This window comes from Sinocyclocheilus grahami, unplaced genomic scaffold (assembly GCF_001515645.1).
Source record: "Sinocyclocheilus grahami isolate Dianchi unplaced genomic scaffold, SAMN03320097.WGS_v1.1 scaffold67.1, whole genome shotgun sequence".
Taxonomy (NCBI): domain Eukaryota; kingdom Metazoa; phylum Chordata; class Actinopteri; order Cypriniformes; family Cyprinidae; genus Sinocyclocheilus; species Sinocyclocheilus grahami.
In genome coordinates, this window is record NW_015505246.1 from 515,804 (window position 1) to 531,339 (window position 15,536).

At 39.2% G+C, this 15,536-nt stretch overlaps 2 protein-coding genes across 4 annotated transcripts in view; both read left to right on the forward strand.

Moving 5' to 3' along the window:
• Positions 1 to 29: 29 nt before the first annotated feature.
• pfdn5 (prefoldin 5) lies at positions 30 to 1,801 on the forward strand. Its single transcript, XM_016272087.1, has 6 exons — positions 30 to 53; positions 300 to 402; positions 524 to 555; positions 712 to 786; positions 866 to 971; positions 1,056 to 1,801. The coding sequence occupies exons 1-6, from the start codon at positions 30 to 32 to the stop codon at positions 1,133 to 1,135; spliced, it is 420 nt and encodes a 139-aa protein (XP_016127573.1). The 3' UTR covers positions 1,136 to 1,801.
• Positions 1,802 to 3,284: 1,483 nt separating this feature from the next.
• Positions 3,285 to 15,536, forward strand: part of larp4ab (La ribonucleoprotein 4Ab) — a 23,237-nt gene continuing 10,985 nt past the window's right edge. Inside the window, exons 1-4 of one of the 3 annotated variants that reach the window (XM_016271999.1) lie at positions 3,285 to 3,713; positions 9,771 to 9,912; positions 10,419 to 10,532; positions 10,636 to 10,726. In XM_016271999.1, the coding sequence (XP_016127485.1) occupies positions 3,609 to 3,713; positions 9,771 to 9,912; positions 10,419 to 10,532; positions 10,636 to 10,726 (452 nt within the window). In that variant the 5' untranslated portion in view covers positions 3,285 to 3,608. Of the gene's footprint in view, positions 3,714 to 7,857; positions 8,088 to 9,770; positions 9,913 to 10,418; positions 10,533 to 10,635; positions 10,727 to 15,536 lie in introns of those variants that run through there. The other 2 variants (XM_016272000.1, XM_016272001.1) reach the window with 2 other exon arrangements.

Here is a 15,536-nt window from a genome sequence, read left to right on the forward strand (position 1 = left end):
GAACTACATTTAAGAATGAAAGAGAACATATGGGGGGAAACGGCATTAACAGGGCAAGTGTTAATAGAAAAACCGACAGGCTGTTCCAGCAGCAACAACCATAAACAATGAAGACTGTCTTCAGAAAGTCAAGGACTGTGGATTTAGAAGACATGGGTGATCTAAAATTCTGACATGCCTCAGATGTATCTCTGATAATGTGTGCAGAAGCAGAATAAACGGTTTTTCAATTTTTTTCCCCAGTAAACTGCAATTTATTGGAGCCATGTTAAACAAAATGACATGAATTTGTTTTCTAGGAAACAGAGTTCCTGTCATCATCCATAGGCCAGTTGAAAGTCGTCCAAACTAAATATGTGGAGGCCAAAGACAGTTTGAATGTACTTAACAAAAGCAATGAAGGTGATTATTACTGCTATACTTTATATGACGCTCATTTGAAATAAATTGATTTATTCCACTGTTACATCTTTAGCTAAATCTAATCTGTTCACTGAATTCATTTAACTTTTTCCCCCCTCAGGAAAAGAACTCCTTGTCCCACTCACCAGTTCTGTATCCTTTCAACAGCTCAGCTGAGTGATGACTGATTAATGTTGTCTCAGAAAATATCAATCCATCATCAGACCCTCAAAAAGTACCACAGTTTGGTGTTTATGTAATTCATTTGTATTAATCTCAGATAAGATGTTCCCTTAACATGCATTGCAGATGTATGTGCCTGGAAAACTGAATGATGTGGATCATGTCTTAGTGGATGTCGGAACAGGTTATTTTGTGGAGAAGGTGAGCCAAGATTTTGCATATCTCTATAATAGTTTGAAAACATTTCCAAATAAATGTCACTATTTTTTTGTCTTTTCAGAATGTCGAGGATGGCAAAGAGTTCTTTAAGCGCAAAATCGACTTCCTTACAAAACAAATTGAGAAAATTCAGCCTGCCCTACAAGAAAAACATGCTATGAAACAAGGTGATTTCACTTACTTTTATCTTTTACAAAACCCCTGCACAAATCATAAATGCATTTAATACAAGTTGCATCTGCCTCCAACAGCTGTTGTGGAAGTCATGAATATGAAGCTTCAGCAGCTGCACAGTCAACAGGCATCACAGTCTGGCACCACTAAAGCCTAAAACGGTTCCAAGCAGCATGGCAAAAAATTCTGGGGAGATCCTGAGCGTTTAATTTTCAGATGGATCCATTCTGAACCCTTGAAACGGAGAACCACTGCTCTGATGTCAATATGTTCACATCTCCTCGGGAGGAGAAGGACATCCAGCACTTTGCCTGCATCAAACAACTAATCAATTCTTCTGTTGCATGTTTTCACTCTCATGTTTAGTGAACAAATGAAGCATTGGGCACAGCCTGGCTGTATCCACAAAGCCTCCCAGCACTGGGATTAATGTCTTTGGAGGAGATTTACTTTGTGGCACAACATAGCTTTGTGGCAAATATTTGCCGTGGATTTTTTTTATACATCAAATATTTTGAATGCACATATTTACATCTGAAATCGGCTAAAGAAAAAGTTCTTGCTTTTCTAAAAGCGAATTTACAGAACTGTACATGTATCTGCATTTCATTACTAGTATTTTCATGTGTCAAAACAATAAAAGAAATAGTTTGATTTGTTGTCCCAAGCAGATGAGTTACTAGTCCATGTTACAGAGAGCAGAAATGTTATGACTACTGTGAAATGTTTATGTACAATTTTCCACCCATGCTGAAAAAAAATAAAAAGTTGACATTTAAAACCTGACACTACATCATTTGTTACATTTATGTACATTTACTTATTCTGTGTAGACCTCTGAAGACAATTATCTAGACGTATGATGTGTGTGTATATCTCACATGCAGGACTTGTTGAAAGTTTGTAAACAATTACAATCTTTAAATATTTTAATGAAGTCTCTTATGCTCACCAAGGCTGCATTTAGGTGCTCAAAATAAAATAAAACACTAATATTGTGAAATATTATTACAATTTAAAATGACTGTTTTCTATTGTAATATATTTTAAAATGTAATTTATTCCTCTGATACAAAGCTGAATTTTCAGCAGCCATTGCTCCAGTCTTCAATGTCACATGATCCTTCAAAAATCATTCTAATATGCTGATTTGCTGCTCAAAAAGCATTACTTATTATCAATGTTGAAAACAGTTGCGCTGCTTAATATTTAAACAGACACCATGATGTACTACCATTCAAATGTGTGTGTGTGTTTACATTTACATTAATTAGCACTTGCATATTATTGCTCTTTTGTTGGTTTTGATTGCTTCTATTGTCCTCATTTGTAAGTCATTTTGGATGAAAGCGTCTGCTAAATGACTAAATGTAATTTATTCCTCTGATACAAAGCTGAATTTTCAGCAGCCATTGCTCCAGTCTTCAATGTCACATGATCCTTCAAAAATCATTCTAATATGCTGATTTGCTGCTCAAAAAGCATTACTTATTATCCATGTTGAAAACAGTTGCGCTGCTTAATATTTAAACAGACACCATGATGTACTACCATTCAAATGTGTGTGTGTTTACATTTACATTAATTAGCACTTGCATATTATTGCTCTTTTGTTGGTTTTGATTGCTTCTATTGTCCTCATTTGTAAGTCATTTTGGATGAAAGCGTCTGCTAAATGACTAAATGTAAATGTAATGCTTTTATTCAGCAAATATGCAATCAATTGGTCAAAAGTGACAGTAAAACATATATATATATATAACATTACAAAAGATTTCATTTCAAATAAACACTCTTCTTCTGAACGTTCTAATCCTGAAAAAAAGGTTCCACAAAATATTAAGCAGCAGAAACTGTTTTAACATTAATAAGAAGAAGAACCATGATTAATAATAACTAAGCACCAAATCAGCATATTAGAATGATTTCTGAAGGATCATGTGACACTAAAGACTGGAGTAATGGCTGCTGAAAATCTAGCTTTGCATCACAGGAATAAATTACAGTTGAAAATATATTCAAATAGAAAATTGTTATTTGAAATTGTAATATTTCACAATATTACTGTATTTTTGATCAGTAATAGCCTATACTTTACTAAAAACGTTTAAAATTCAGAATGAAGGGCATAAGCATTAACCAATCTCAAATGACACAAAAACAGTTTAGGTGGAGGACTGCTGTAATTACGTGTGTATTATTCGCTGTGTCATGGTTCGCAGTTGCCCGGCTGCAGTTTCGCTGCGCGTCTGTCGCTATGCGGCGCAGCGCGTGTTGCGCTCTGTTGCCAGGGAAGAGCTAGCGCAACGGATGGGGTGCTCGCTGCTCGCATTGTCTGTCGGGACGGTGGCGGTGAATGTCTGCCGTCTGTCAGAAACGCTCGCTGATGCCCATTAAGGCTTATTAGTGTATAAAGTAACGTTCGACCCGTACTGGAGATAGATTCGCAAGCGTCAGTGCTCCCTTTTCTTCCTTCCTTCATTCGTTGAGTTTCTGAAACGGTAAGACAAACCGACCCTAACTAGCTAGAGCAAGCGCTTGTTGCGTTCAGCCGGCGAGGAGGAGAGGAGAGGAGTGGCGGATCGGGCGAGGAGGCGCACGGCGCTTGATCGCAGAGCCAAAGGCGGCCGATGACTTCGGAGAGCAGCAGCCAAGCGCAACAGAAGGAGGAGGTCGAGCCGGGATCAGTCGCCCGAGATCAAGAGGAGAAAACCGGAGAGGACCCAGGCGGCATGGTGAGCTCAGGCCTGCGGTGCTGAATCGGCACTTAACCCTCCCCCTAAACGCGACGTGACCGTGTGGTAACTTTTCGTCTATAATGCAGCACGTCCATATTTAGAGCAACGTGTTTAGAGTGACCGTTTAGCGAAATGGTAAGCACTAGTGTGTAACGTTACTTGCAATACGTTGACAAACTACCTGTGTCCTTGCGCGCTAAACAGATTGTCAGGTCGTTTGCAAATGAAGTATCGATCCACTGGCTACTCGGCTTTAAGTCGGACATCAGTAAGACGACATTACTAGGCAACATAAACTAAATATATTGCCACCAAGGCTTCGTCTGCGCGTAAATTATCATTAGCACGTGTTCATATCCTGGTCAGCGGAGCTGTAAGTGAGCAATGGTTTCATGACTTTAGGACGCGTGACACAAATTAATGTTGACTACTTTTCTATTACTACGGGTTAATGTCATTTGGAAATTAATTAAACTACATCATGACCACATGACAGCTTGCTTTAGGTTATAATTAACTACTTTTTTTAACCATGCGAACTGTTTGTTTCGAGTTGCTTGAGTAATAATAAAAGCCTTTCCATTTAATTATCTATATTGATTAAAAAAATGGCATTTTAAAAGAGTAAAACCTGATCATAAATTAAATGTATTAAATTGTTGTCATATAAAGCAATGCTGATGATATTCTTATCTAACAAATCAAGCAGTATGAGGTGTTTTTCCATTTGGACATGGTTTAATTTCTAGCTGTGACTCACATTTGATTACAGGTATATTATACATTAATCAGGCACATACTGCTGTTAAAGATTTGCTTAGATTCTTGTATCATGCCTGTGTGAATGACGTCAGTGGTCATTTGTTGAGTATTAAATAGGCTTAAGTGGCTTGGTCATTGGAATGAATGTTTTAACATGGTGAGGAAAGTCAGCTTTAACATAAAAACCCTTCATTTTACCTATAAATGCACCATTATGATGCAGTGATGCTATTCAATGGTAATAATGTGGTAATAATATTAAATATAATATTAAAAGGATACTTGTGTCAGATGTGGACTTGCAACAAAATGAAGTGGATTAAGGTTTTGTTTCCAGTTTCTGTCCTAGATGTGCCGAGTCTGTTCTGCAGGAGTCTCTCTGAAAGATCAGAATTATGCAGACATCAGTATAACCTGTGAGAATCCTTTGAAAGCATTTTGATTCCAAGGCCCCCCATTGTCCACAACAATATTTAAAGGCCCCATGACTTTTCCAGATGATCATGATTTACGTTCTTTCTTTCTCGCGCTCTCTCTGTGCCCCACTTTGTTAATTATGGCATTCAGTCATCTGAATTGTCACTTACCACAATGACAGCATAAAAAAGTGAATGTTAGCCTGGAGAAATGACTATAAATTATAAACAGCAAAAACAAACTTTGAATGAAAGGAAGTTTTCAAAGATTGTTTTGAGACTGAATATGTAGGCCTACTAAGTCTGAAAGGAGATTTGAAATTTCAAGGAATGTAGGCCTGCCTAGCTAGGCGATTGCTAAAGTGTTCAGAGTTGTTTATATGCAGCTGAGAGTACTCTGCATGTTTGTTGGGGCATTGCTAGGTGGTTGCTGAGTAGTTGCTAGGAAAGAGAGATAATTCCTAACTAAAGTTTGTGCAATAACATCATTAAAGTGTCATTCTCACATCACACTTCATATTCATGATCACATTAATACTGTTGTCCAGTTGTAAATAGATAGTTGTTCATGATAAAGATTAAGGTTAATAACGATTTTAAAAAAACAGCTTGTACTCAAAATTTCTACCCTGAAAAATATTTCAGAGCTCGCCAAAACTAGAAAAATGTATATTCATATTAAAAATGCCCATTACGCTTTACAGTTTTATTAATTTACATGTCTTCTGCAGGTCTAGAAATTATACTTTTAAAAGAAGGCTACCTTTACCTATTACATTTGGGAGGTTTTTGAGGAGGTGCATTAAAGCAAGAAATATCTTGTTGCTTAGTTGTGTTATCTTATTTTAATGCTTTTACTCCCTAATTTTAAAAGTAATTTCGAGGCTACCTAAGAAGTTTGCTCAGGCCCCATAGTGGGCTCCAGCCCAATGCTTGAGAACCTGTTTTTAAAGGGGTCATATGATGTTGCTAAAAAGAACATTATTTTGTGTATTTGGTGTAATGAAATGTGTTTATGCGGTTTAAGGTTAAAAAACACATTATTTTCCACATACTGTACATTATTGTTTCTCCTCTATGCCCTGCCTTTCTGAAACGCGTCGATTTTTACAAAGCTCATCAGTCTGAAAAACGAGGTGTGCTCTGATTGGCCAGCTATCCAGTGCGTTGTGATTAACCGAATACCTCAAGCGTGTGACGGAAATGTTACGCCCCTACCATACTGTAGGGCCTTTCGCACCGTGGGAACCTTTTCATAGTACCAGAACTAATTGTGGAACTACCCACTTTTTGGCGTTTTCGCACCGCCGGAACTGGGTGCGATTTTAGTATCGGACTGCCTTTTTCGAGAACCAAATTAGCTCCTACTCCGGAGCAGGGTCTAACCAGCACAACTGGTACTAACCGTGACGTAAGTAGACATCGATTGGCCAAACGCGTATGAAAACGCCCTCACCCACCATGATTTAAAACGCTGTGTAAACATACTGTAAACATTGTGTCAACTTATTTCGCAAGTATGGAGAACAGCGATAGATGGACGGACGCTGAAGTGCAGGCACTTGTAGCAAATGTAGCACTGCCAGTTGTCGTTTAGAGTGAGCGGAGGCCGGTGGGCTTGAGAACGGCGCGGCCGGCGGGCTTGCGCCAACCACATGTGGCGACCCCGGGCTGGACTTCGCTTCGTCCACGGTGAAAGCTGATCCGGCGATGTATTAATGTATTTCCTCAGCGACCAGCACGGATCAGCTCTAGGCATGACGAAGCGGATATCGTCCTCTTTTGGAAGGCCAAACAAAGTAGTTTCACTTTCACAACGAAACACAGCGTCTCCACATGGCGAGATTGCAACAATACTACAGCGAGAATAAAAGTTACGCCTTCTTTCTTTGCGTAAACATTTGGGAGGCGTTATGCAAATCTTCCCAGATAGTGAGGTAGATATGTGGGGGCGTGTTAGAATGAGCCGTTTTAGGTAGGCGTGGTTAAATCTTAACTTTTATAAAGAATATCTCTTTGAATTTGAGACTTTAGTTTTTGCAACTTTACAGATCTTCTTTATGCACCAAGAGCTTGTAACACTTGTATGACACATATGACCCCTTTAAACTTTCCTGTGTACATTCAGAATAAAATAAAATTCACTTTGGTTTCTGAAAAGCTAGTGTAGATCAAGATTCCCAGAGTTACAATTCCAGCAGTAGAAAATGTAACTTTTAGGAAACTATGGAATTTCGTAAATAATTACATAAACAGGAAGTATTGTTTAATATTGTTTTGAGTAAAATAGCATACTTTAATATTTTGTCTGAATGACTATTAAACCACTTTTTATTGGAAAGTTCTAGAAGACTTTATATGGTGATTTCAGCTTTTGTCAAGTCTTACCCTGCATTCCAATGCGCATATTATCCACCCTATCTGCCCTAAATAGTATTGAAAATGACTAATATCACAGAATTTAGGATGGATAGTATGCACTGGGACGTAGGCTCGGTTTGTTCTGCATTAGTCTTCAATAGCGAATAATTGCATTGAGATCCAACCACCAGATTGTTCGTGATCTGAATTGGGCGTTCCTAGGACTATTCGGTGCTTCGTGACACAATGATATTAGACACCGTGTCATACAGCAACACAAATTTCATCCTTAACGGCCGTTTGATTGTTTCGGAATGTAACGTTATTTCGAAATTGTTCATTTTAACTACATTCATTCATTCATTTTTTTGTCAGGCCTGTACAGCATTTGTTTCAGCTGTTGCCACGTGCTCAGCAGTGATCTCGGTGGCAGAGGTTATAGTTCCGGTAACTTGAAGAGAAGTTTGACAGACGTAAGCCCGCTCCAATCATACGGAGATTCGTTATGACGTATTCCAGCACGCACCAATCCCATAACAGTGGGCGGGAAATATTCAAAGCGTGCTGCATGTGATCACAAAAGAGGCAAAGGAAAGACTAGCGCACGGCCAATCAGACTCGTTAACCGCCGTGTAGATGCTTACGCAGAGCAAAGGGGATTGATGCAGATGATGAGTGGCCGGGAAACTCTTTGGCTGTGAACTTGCACTTTTGCTTTAAACGGAAAGTGGAATCCGGTGCCGCGTTATTGTGAGCTAGGTTAAAGCGCCTACTGGTTATCTAGCGAGTGATAACGTTGTCGGGGGAGAAGACCATGCTGTTGTTTGTGGAGGTGAGTTAATGAGGTCATTCTGGCGACCGCGAAGGTTCTTCACAGCTGCGGCATGGGTTCAGCTCGATGGCGCCTGCCATGAGTTCAACAAGGAGACGAATTTGTTGTGGTTTTGTAGTGCAGTCATACTTTTTCTTATTGTTTTTTTTACTTTAAAGCGAGTAGTTAGCGATAAGCAAGATTAGTTAAGCTGCTATGTAAGACTTTGTTTATGCGTACGCGAACTGACCGTCGACAGCGAAAGATCCACGTGCGCGCGACAAATGCTAACTTGGCTATCTAGCCAGCGACTTTTATTTGCGCAAAATACGTAACTTTTATCGGCGCGGATCGCAACTAAAGCGAAGACCGCATCAAATACTGAAGGCATCCACGAATTGCCTCAGCTTTTAATTTAACCTTTAGTTCAAAAATAACTTTAACCCGTCCAAATCCAATAAAGCGCTAGTCAGGTTAACCAGGCTGCGTTTCAGATGCAGGTTTGTAGCTCTTTGCTCTAAACTCTCGCTCTGGTTGATCAGATTGGCTAATCAGATTAAATGGGTGAAAGGCCGACTATTTAAAGCCTCCTGCCTGTGTGCATGGAGTGTCGCGTCGGGTAAGTAATATATCTTGTGAATAAGGTTCATCCCTGATCGAGCGCAGTAGTGTAAAGTATAGAGATGTTAGAGAGAAGTTGTGCGCAGTTATGGTTTTTAAACTCGTAAAGTGTGTTCATAGTTGGTGCCCATGCTTATCTTGTGGCGTTTGTATTCCTTGCTCTTCAGACGTCCTTGTGGCTGTAGTGCAACGTTTCATTTGATTAGATAGATCTAAGTTATATTTTACACAATTCGACTTTTACTATACAGCAAGGTGGAAGCGGTGTTGTAATATGTGCCTCAGAGTGTCATGTGGAACTTTGATAGAGTCCTATCTGTTGTTAGCCCTTGAGAGAGACCCCCCCCCCCTTTTTTTTAAATAATTTTGAGTGAATGTTTGCACTTTTGCTGCGTTTTTCCAATGCTGTGTCAAATCATTTACAATATTTTATCTATGTATTCCTGAATGGGCTCCATTATGTTACTAATAAAGAAACCCATTGAGCCACTGTTGCATTTTTGGTGCACTTTAAAATGTCTCTTATGCAAGTTGATATTGAGAGAAATGTTATCATTTTGTAATCACTTAACATGTTGTCAATTGAGAAACTCAAGTCAGATACTTGTAATGTTGTTACCAAAGTGTTTGCTGCTGTTGTCCATTATCAGTGATTGTTCAACAGCTGTGACTAGCAAGCTTTGAGAAGTAGATGCTGCTAATGTGTATTCAGATTTCAGAAGGCAAGTTTTTCAGTATTTTACTCCCTTTTTTTCTTTTTTCATGGTTACCCTCCCACCGTACTGTGAAACAGGGTGGATAACTATTTGCCTAATACACTGACGCCTAACTACATTGTTGCCTGTTCATTAAACATGAACTTTGATTAATTTGTGCTACGGTAGATGGCTGTCTATTTCCGATGCATGGTAATAGGTAGATAAATGATCAGCAATGTTCTACTTAGTAGTCTTACAATTCAGTTTAAATTAAGCTACAGTTGACACATTTCTGCTGATTTTATTATATTTTGATGTGTAAATCTAACTGTAAAAAAAAAATTGTACTGTATTAACCCAGAATTTGTTTAACCTTGTCTTCAAGGTGACCACCAAGGGGGCCAGTCTGAATCCCAATGCTAAAGTGTGGCAGGAAGTGTCTGCACCAAACACCCAGGCTCCAGAGGCAGCCACAGAGACGTGCCATTGGCCACAAGCAGATACTGTCTCCACAGAGGAGTCGGAAGGTACGTATCTTGATTGCCATTTGTTTAGTGCTGTAATTAAATGTGGAAAAATTGACTTCATGTTGAAAATTTTCAATATTTACATGTCATTTAAAACCCATATGCTTTGAGTTATGTGTTTTTTTTCTACACACTAGTTCATCTACTTGGGAAATGGCTAGATTGATTGCAAGTGTTGTTGGCAGCTGCGGCCATTTTGGAGTGTCATGTTAAAGTTTGCTAAAACCCAGTGATGATCAGTATCGCGCTTGGAAGGACCCAGAACCATTCTCACTGTAGAGATCTTTAATTCTCGTTTCTCCTCTATCTCACTCTATCCATTCTGTTCTTTTTCAATCTTTCTCTAATTCTCAAGCTAAATTTATTGCTCATTCTCTCAGTGGAGTGTGTCTGCCCTAATGACCGTGAGATTATGAGATCTGAGGGTTAAATGGCCTATCGCTGTTCTTACATAAGTGATCAGTAAGTTTCCAAACTCATTTACTACTGTCGTTTCTCCTCTGTAGGTTTCAAGGAGTATGGTGTTGGCTATGGTGACTCTGAGTCAGCCCCTCCTATGGAGAACAGCATGTTGAATGGCATGGAGTCCGCAGAACTGGCTTACCCACTCTACGAACCAGGTCTGTCACATACACCCACTGTCACACTTCAGTTCCACTCCATTCCAGTGCTGCTTACTGGCTGATTGTCATTGGGGGTGTGTATGTGTTTTGTGTTGCTCAGTGGAGGGTGAGACGGTCGAGGAGCAGCCTCCGCTGTCTGAAGAGAGTCTGAAGGATTCACTGAAGAAGCAGCTGGAATTTTGCTTCTCAAGGTAACGCCCACTGTACACCCAGACATGCTAACACCTGCTCCCCCTTATTACGTAATTGTGTTAGGGATGAATGGAAAATCATAATCATCTGCACAGTAGAGCTGTGCTTATTTACTCTTGCTTGAGAAAATTCTCATTCACTAATTAAATGCAATGTCATAATGGACCTATGATATTGGAAGTGATTTGATGTAGATGATCCGATTGAAGCCATTTTATTTGGCAGTATTGTAATTGTCGGTTGCCAAATAAGGACAGTTTAATTTGAAAATATAACGCTTAAAAAAAATAAAATAAAAAATAGCTCACCCAAATATTGAATGTCCTTTTTTTAACTTTCTCATTGCTCAATATGGCCATTGAATGCCAAATGTAATTTAGTATCATGTGACTACTTAGAAAGTCAGTAATTGTACTTCTATATATGGCTGTGACGGTATGGGATTTTTTCTTACTGCGGTGAAGAAGCAACAAATCACGCAGTTATTCCTATTTCTTTAGACATTGTTTTTCAGGTAATAGTCCGTGGATATAACACTATATATAAACACTATATATTCACTCGTCCAAATGAAACTTGTTGAAACTTTGAATAATTCATCGTTTGTAACAGCAAATTATCATTAATATTATTTTACTATTCATTAGGCTACATTTTATAATAACCTTTTTAAAGTGCAACATAAAAGAGGCTTTTTTTTCTGGTTTGAGAAAAAAAACGACATCTGTCATTTTAAATTTATAAGCAAAATAACAACCGTTGGCTTGTAGCCATTGCGACGTTAAATCACTTTTTAACCGAACAATTTACCATCCCTGAGAAGAATGTCCCAAGTCAGACTTGCCTGACGTGGGTTTCTTAGCAGTAAACTGACCATTTTCCAGTCCAAGTTGAACGTCCTTCAAGGACAGCGCATCCACACTTTGCTTTGCCATCCTTATTCTGCTCTTTCGCTCATCGACAACCAGTAGTGGACGAAGTACACAAATCAAGTACTTGAGTAAAAGTACAGATACATATAATAAAATATTACTCCAGTAAAAGTACTCCTTTTCCAATTTTACTCGAGTGAAAGTACAAAAGTAAAATTTATGCACTTAAGTAAAAAAGTACTGATAGATTTATTTTGCAATTTTATATTGGCGCACATTTTTTATCATTCTACTGCTCAAAATAACTGGGATTTCCCCAAAATAACCACTAAATGGAGTCTAAAAACACCCCTGGCCAAATGCCCCCAGAGGGCATCACTTCCCACTTTGATAATTACTGTAGTTACCATGTTCTGAACATCACATCCTTTATTTTCCCCCAGATGTAATCTATCTAGGTCAGGGATGGGCAACTTTGGTCGTGATGAGGGCCAGCATTTTTTTTCTCCTTTATACCAAGGGGCCAGATTACTAATCCACGTCTACACACCTTTTACTCAATTTCCTTTTTATTGAAGGAAATTAAAGTATAACTAATGTAATTTGTTTTTAAAGATTTTAAGTATAAAACTTGTGCAGTTATGCTAATTCAGAAGGAAAACTTTGTTGTCAGTGGACAGAAATATTACCCCGACAATCCAATGTAAACATTTCAATTGCATTGTCTGTAAATTTGCAAAAAGCAAATAAACAGCGGCCCTTTTTTTATTTGTAGCCTACAGAACATTCTCAAAACAACCTAAAAGGTCAGTTAAAAGGGGCTTGATTTAAAAAAACAAAAAAAACAAAGTTCTTCTAAATGGTACCATAAAATAACCTGGTATCTGCAGGATTTTTAAAATCAAATTTAAGACCTTTTTTAAAGATCTGCGCTTCACATTTCAGCCTTTAACCAATTTAAGAAAAGGGATGAGTCAAAAGTATCAATTATATTAATTTAAACAATTATTATCAATTCATTATTATATTAAATAACATAAATATATCTTGGTGTCTTAATTGTTTAGATTTTTATAATGCATTAGCTTTGTGTCGATCCACTGGTTCACATTTAAAAAGCAGATGGGCTTATTGAAAAAGCAAATTCATTCTCTGCCAGCAGGTTTCACTTTCAAAACAGTTTTTTTCCCCCGGTAACCGCAGTCCACAAAGCTGACGTGCAGCACTCAAGTTTATTCAGTGAAATCGTAGCCTTTCGAAGTTTAATCGTCATATTAATCCATATAGCAATTCTTGTCTTTCCGTCCCCAAAAGTAGGTCAGTACACTTAAATAGTCACAATATGGACTAGTATCTGTAAATATTAAGCCACAAAAATACTATTTAAATATGAATCCAGCATGTTCTGCGTGTCTGTGTATGTAAATGGCACAGACGCGCGGTTTTGTTTTCTACACAAAGTGAGATGCTCGTGGTGATTTTCAGCTTCTGTCGTCTCACTACATGAGGACATAAATACATGAACAACATCTCCAGAACTGCTCTGACTCCCTCTGAGAGTCACTTCATGTGCATCTGACCGTTTTATTGGAGTAAAACTATCTCTACTCATAATACTACTCGGGGATGAAAGTTTTCCGTCACTACGACGGATTTCCGTCAATTGGAAAAAATAAGGGGAAAAGAAACATGTAGCACATTGTTGTTGTTCTGCCGGCACACCAAAAATCATCTCCACCACGGCTACAGCTCTCTTTCTGCAGCTGCTATCTTTTTTTACTCCCTAATATCGGTATCCGTATCGGCCCCCAAAGCAGCCATTTCTATATATTCATCCTCTGTTCGTTTTGGTATTTTTAGCAGCAGTGCTTTTGAGTGTTAAGAATCTTTCTTTTTTTTCTTTTTTTTAAATCATGACCTTTAAGACACTGTTACATGCGGAAACATTCATACGTATGTCTTTGGCTTTTGTGCTGTTTTTCAGCATACTGTTTCAAGTGTTGTGTTTAAGACGAACTTCAATTTTTCAGTGCGTCTTGAGATTTCTTGCAACCCCAAAAATGTCAGAGAAGGATAACTGTAACCATCTGTATTATATAAGGCTTCCTTAGGATCAAATAGTTGACTAATCGTTCAGGAAACCTACTGACTAGTCTAGTTTGAAAATGTGTAGTTTTTCACATGGTACAGTGTGTAGGAATAATTCTGTATTCCAGAAGGAATGCACACTTCTGTGAAAAGTTACTGTAGTTCTCGGGGTTCTTTTTTTTTCTATTTACCTGTGTAAACTTAAGCAAACGTGTCCTTTAGTGTTGTGATAACATGATAGTATTCAGTACTCCATCAATGGAATATGCAAATCATGCAATGAAGGCTTTTAGTTAGCAAAGCAGACAATGAAATTCTGTTTTCCCACTATATACACTTAAGTATTCAAAGATTGGTCCCACTTTATATTAGGTGGCCTTAACTACTATGTACTTGGATAAAAAAAATAAGTACAATGCACTTGCTGTGTTAAAATTGTATTGCAAAGCACTTTTGCTGCTATTGAGGTGGGATAGGGGTAAGATTAGGGACAGGCTTGGAGGTATGGGTAGGTTTAATGGTGGGTTAGGTGTAGAGCCGACTGATATATCGTTTTGCCGATATTATCGGCCGATATGAGCCTGTCACCAATATAAAATTTTTTTTTACAGAACGTATAATGCAGATAAAATTCTTGAAATGTGTAATTACTTAGTTTGTCCAGCAGAGCTCCATTGTTTGCTACTGGCGACCTGGTCTATGGAAAACCATTGAAACTTTGAACGGCCATATCTCCGTAACGGCGTGGCGAATCCGCACCAAATTCAGGGGATCCCTTCAGCTCGAGGAACCCTCTCGAACGCGAATTGAGTGTACGTCTAGAGGCCCTCTTTCGTATGAGACCTCCCCCGGGGTTCGGGAGTTACGGTGGTTAAATTCGCGGTCCGGCGCCGAACGATCAAGCGATTCCAGGGGGCTGGAATCCCCCGAATTTGGTGGAGATCCGCTGGCGCGTTCGCGAGATAGTGACACCAGTCAACACTTTAACTTCAGAAAGGAGGTCTCTTGTTCAGGCAGCAGCATTCTAGCATTGTCTTATTCGACCGTAAGTGCCCTGCGAAGTGGACTTCACATGAAATTCCGTCATGATTCCAGTTGCAAGGGAACGTACATGTTACATTCAAAGGGCATTAAAGTGTGCGAGACGTGAATTTATATTTGGGGATGCACCGAATGTTCGGCAACCAAATAAGAGAAAAGACCGAATAAATTGTACCGAACAATGATATGACGCGGTCAAATAGCAACCAGCGCAGAGTGAGAGGCGCGCACTCTTTATTATGCAGCAGCGCACATCAGCAGTGTGGAAGCATTTAAACTGTCAGAGACGTCTAGAGGCCCTCTTTCGTATGAGACCTCCCCCGGGGTTCGGGAGTTACGGTGGTTAAATTCGCGGTCCGGCGCCGAACGATCAAGCGATTCCAGGGGGCTGGAATCCCCCGAATTTGGTGGAGATCCGCTGGCGCGTTCGCGAGATAGTGACACCAGTCAACACTTTAACTTCAGAAAGGAGGTCTCTTGTTCAGGCAGCCGCATTCTAGCATTGTCTTATTCGACCGTAAGTGCCCTGCGAAGTGGACTTCACATGAAATTCCGTCATGATTCCAGTTGCAAGGGAACGTACATGTTACATTCAAAGGGCATTAAAGTGTGCGAGACGTGAATTTATATTTGGGGATGCACCGAATGTTCGGCAACCAAATAAGAGAAAAGACCGAATAAATTGTACCGAACAATGATATGACGCGGTCAAATAGCAACCAGCGCAGAGTGAGAGGCGCGCACTCTTTATTATGCAGCAGCGCACATCAGCAGTGTGGAAGCATTTAAACTGTCAGAGAAAGACGCA

What these genes read in the sequence shown, in the direction of transcription:
- pfdn5 (XM_016272087.1), top strand. Translation starts at nt 30, where the DNA reads ATGGGGGGAAACGGCATTAACAGG. An exon ending in TTGTCCCACTCACCAGTTCT is followed by an intron (nt 556 to 711) that starts GTATCCTTTCAA and finishes CATGCATTGCAG; the next exon opens with ATGTATGTGCCTGGAAAACT. An exon ending in AAAACATGCTATGAAACAAG is followed by an intron (nt 972 to 1,055) that starts GTGATTTCACTT and finishes TGCCTCCAACAG; the next exon opens with CTGTTGTGGAAGTCATGAAT.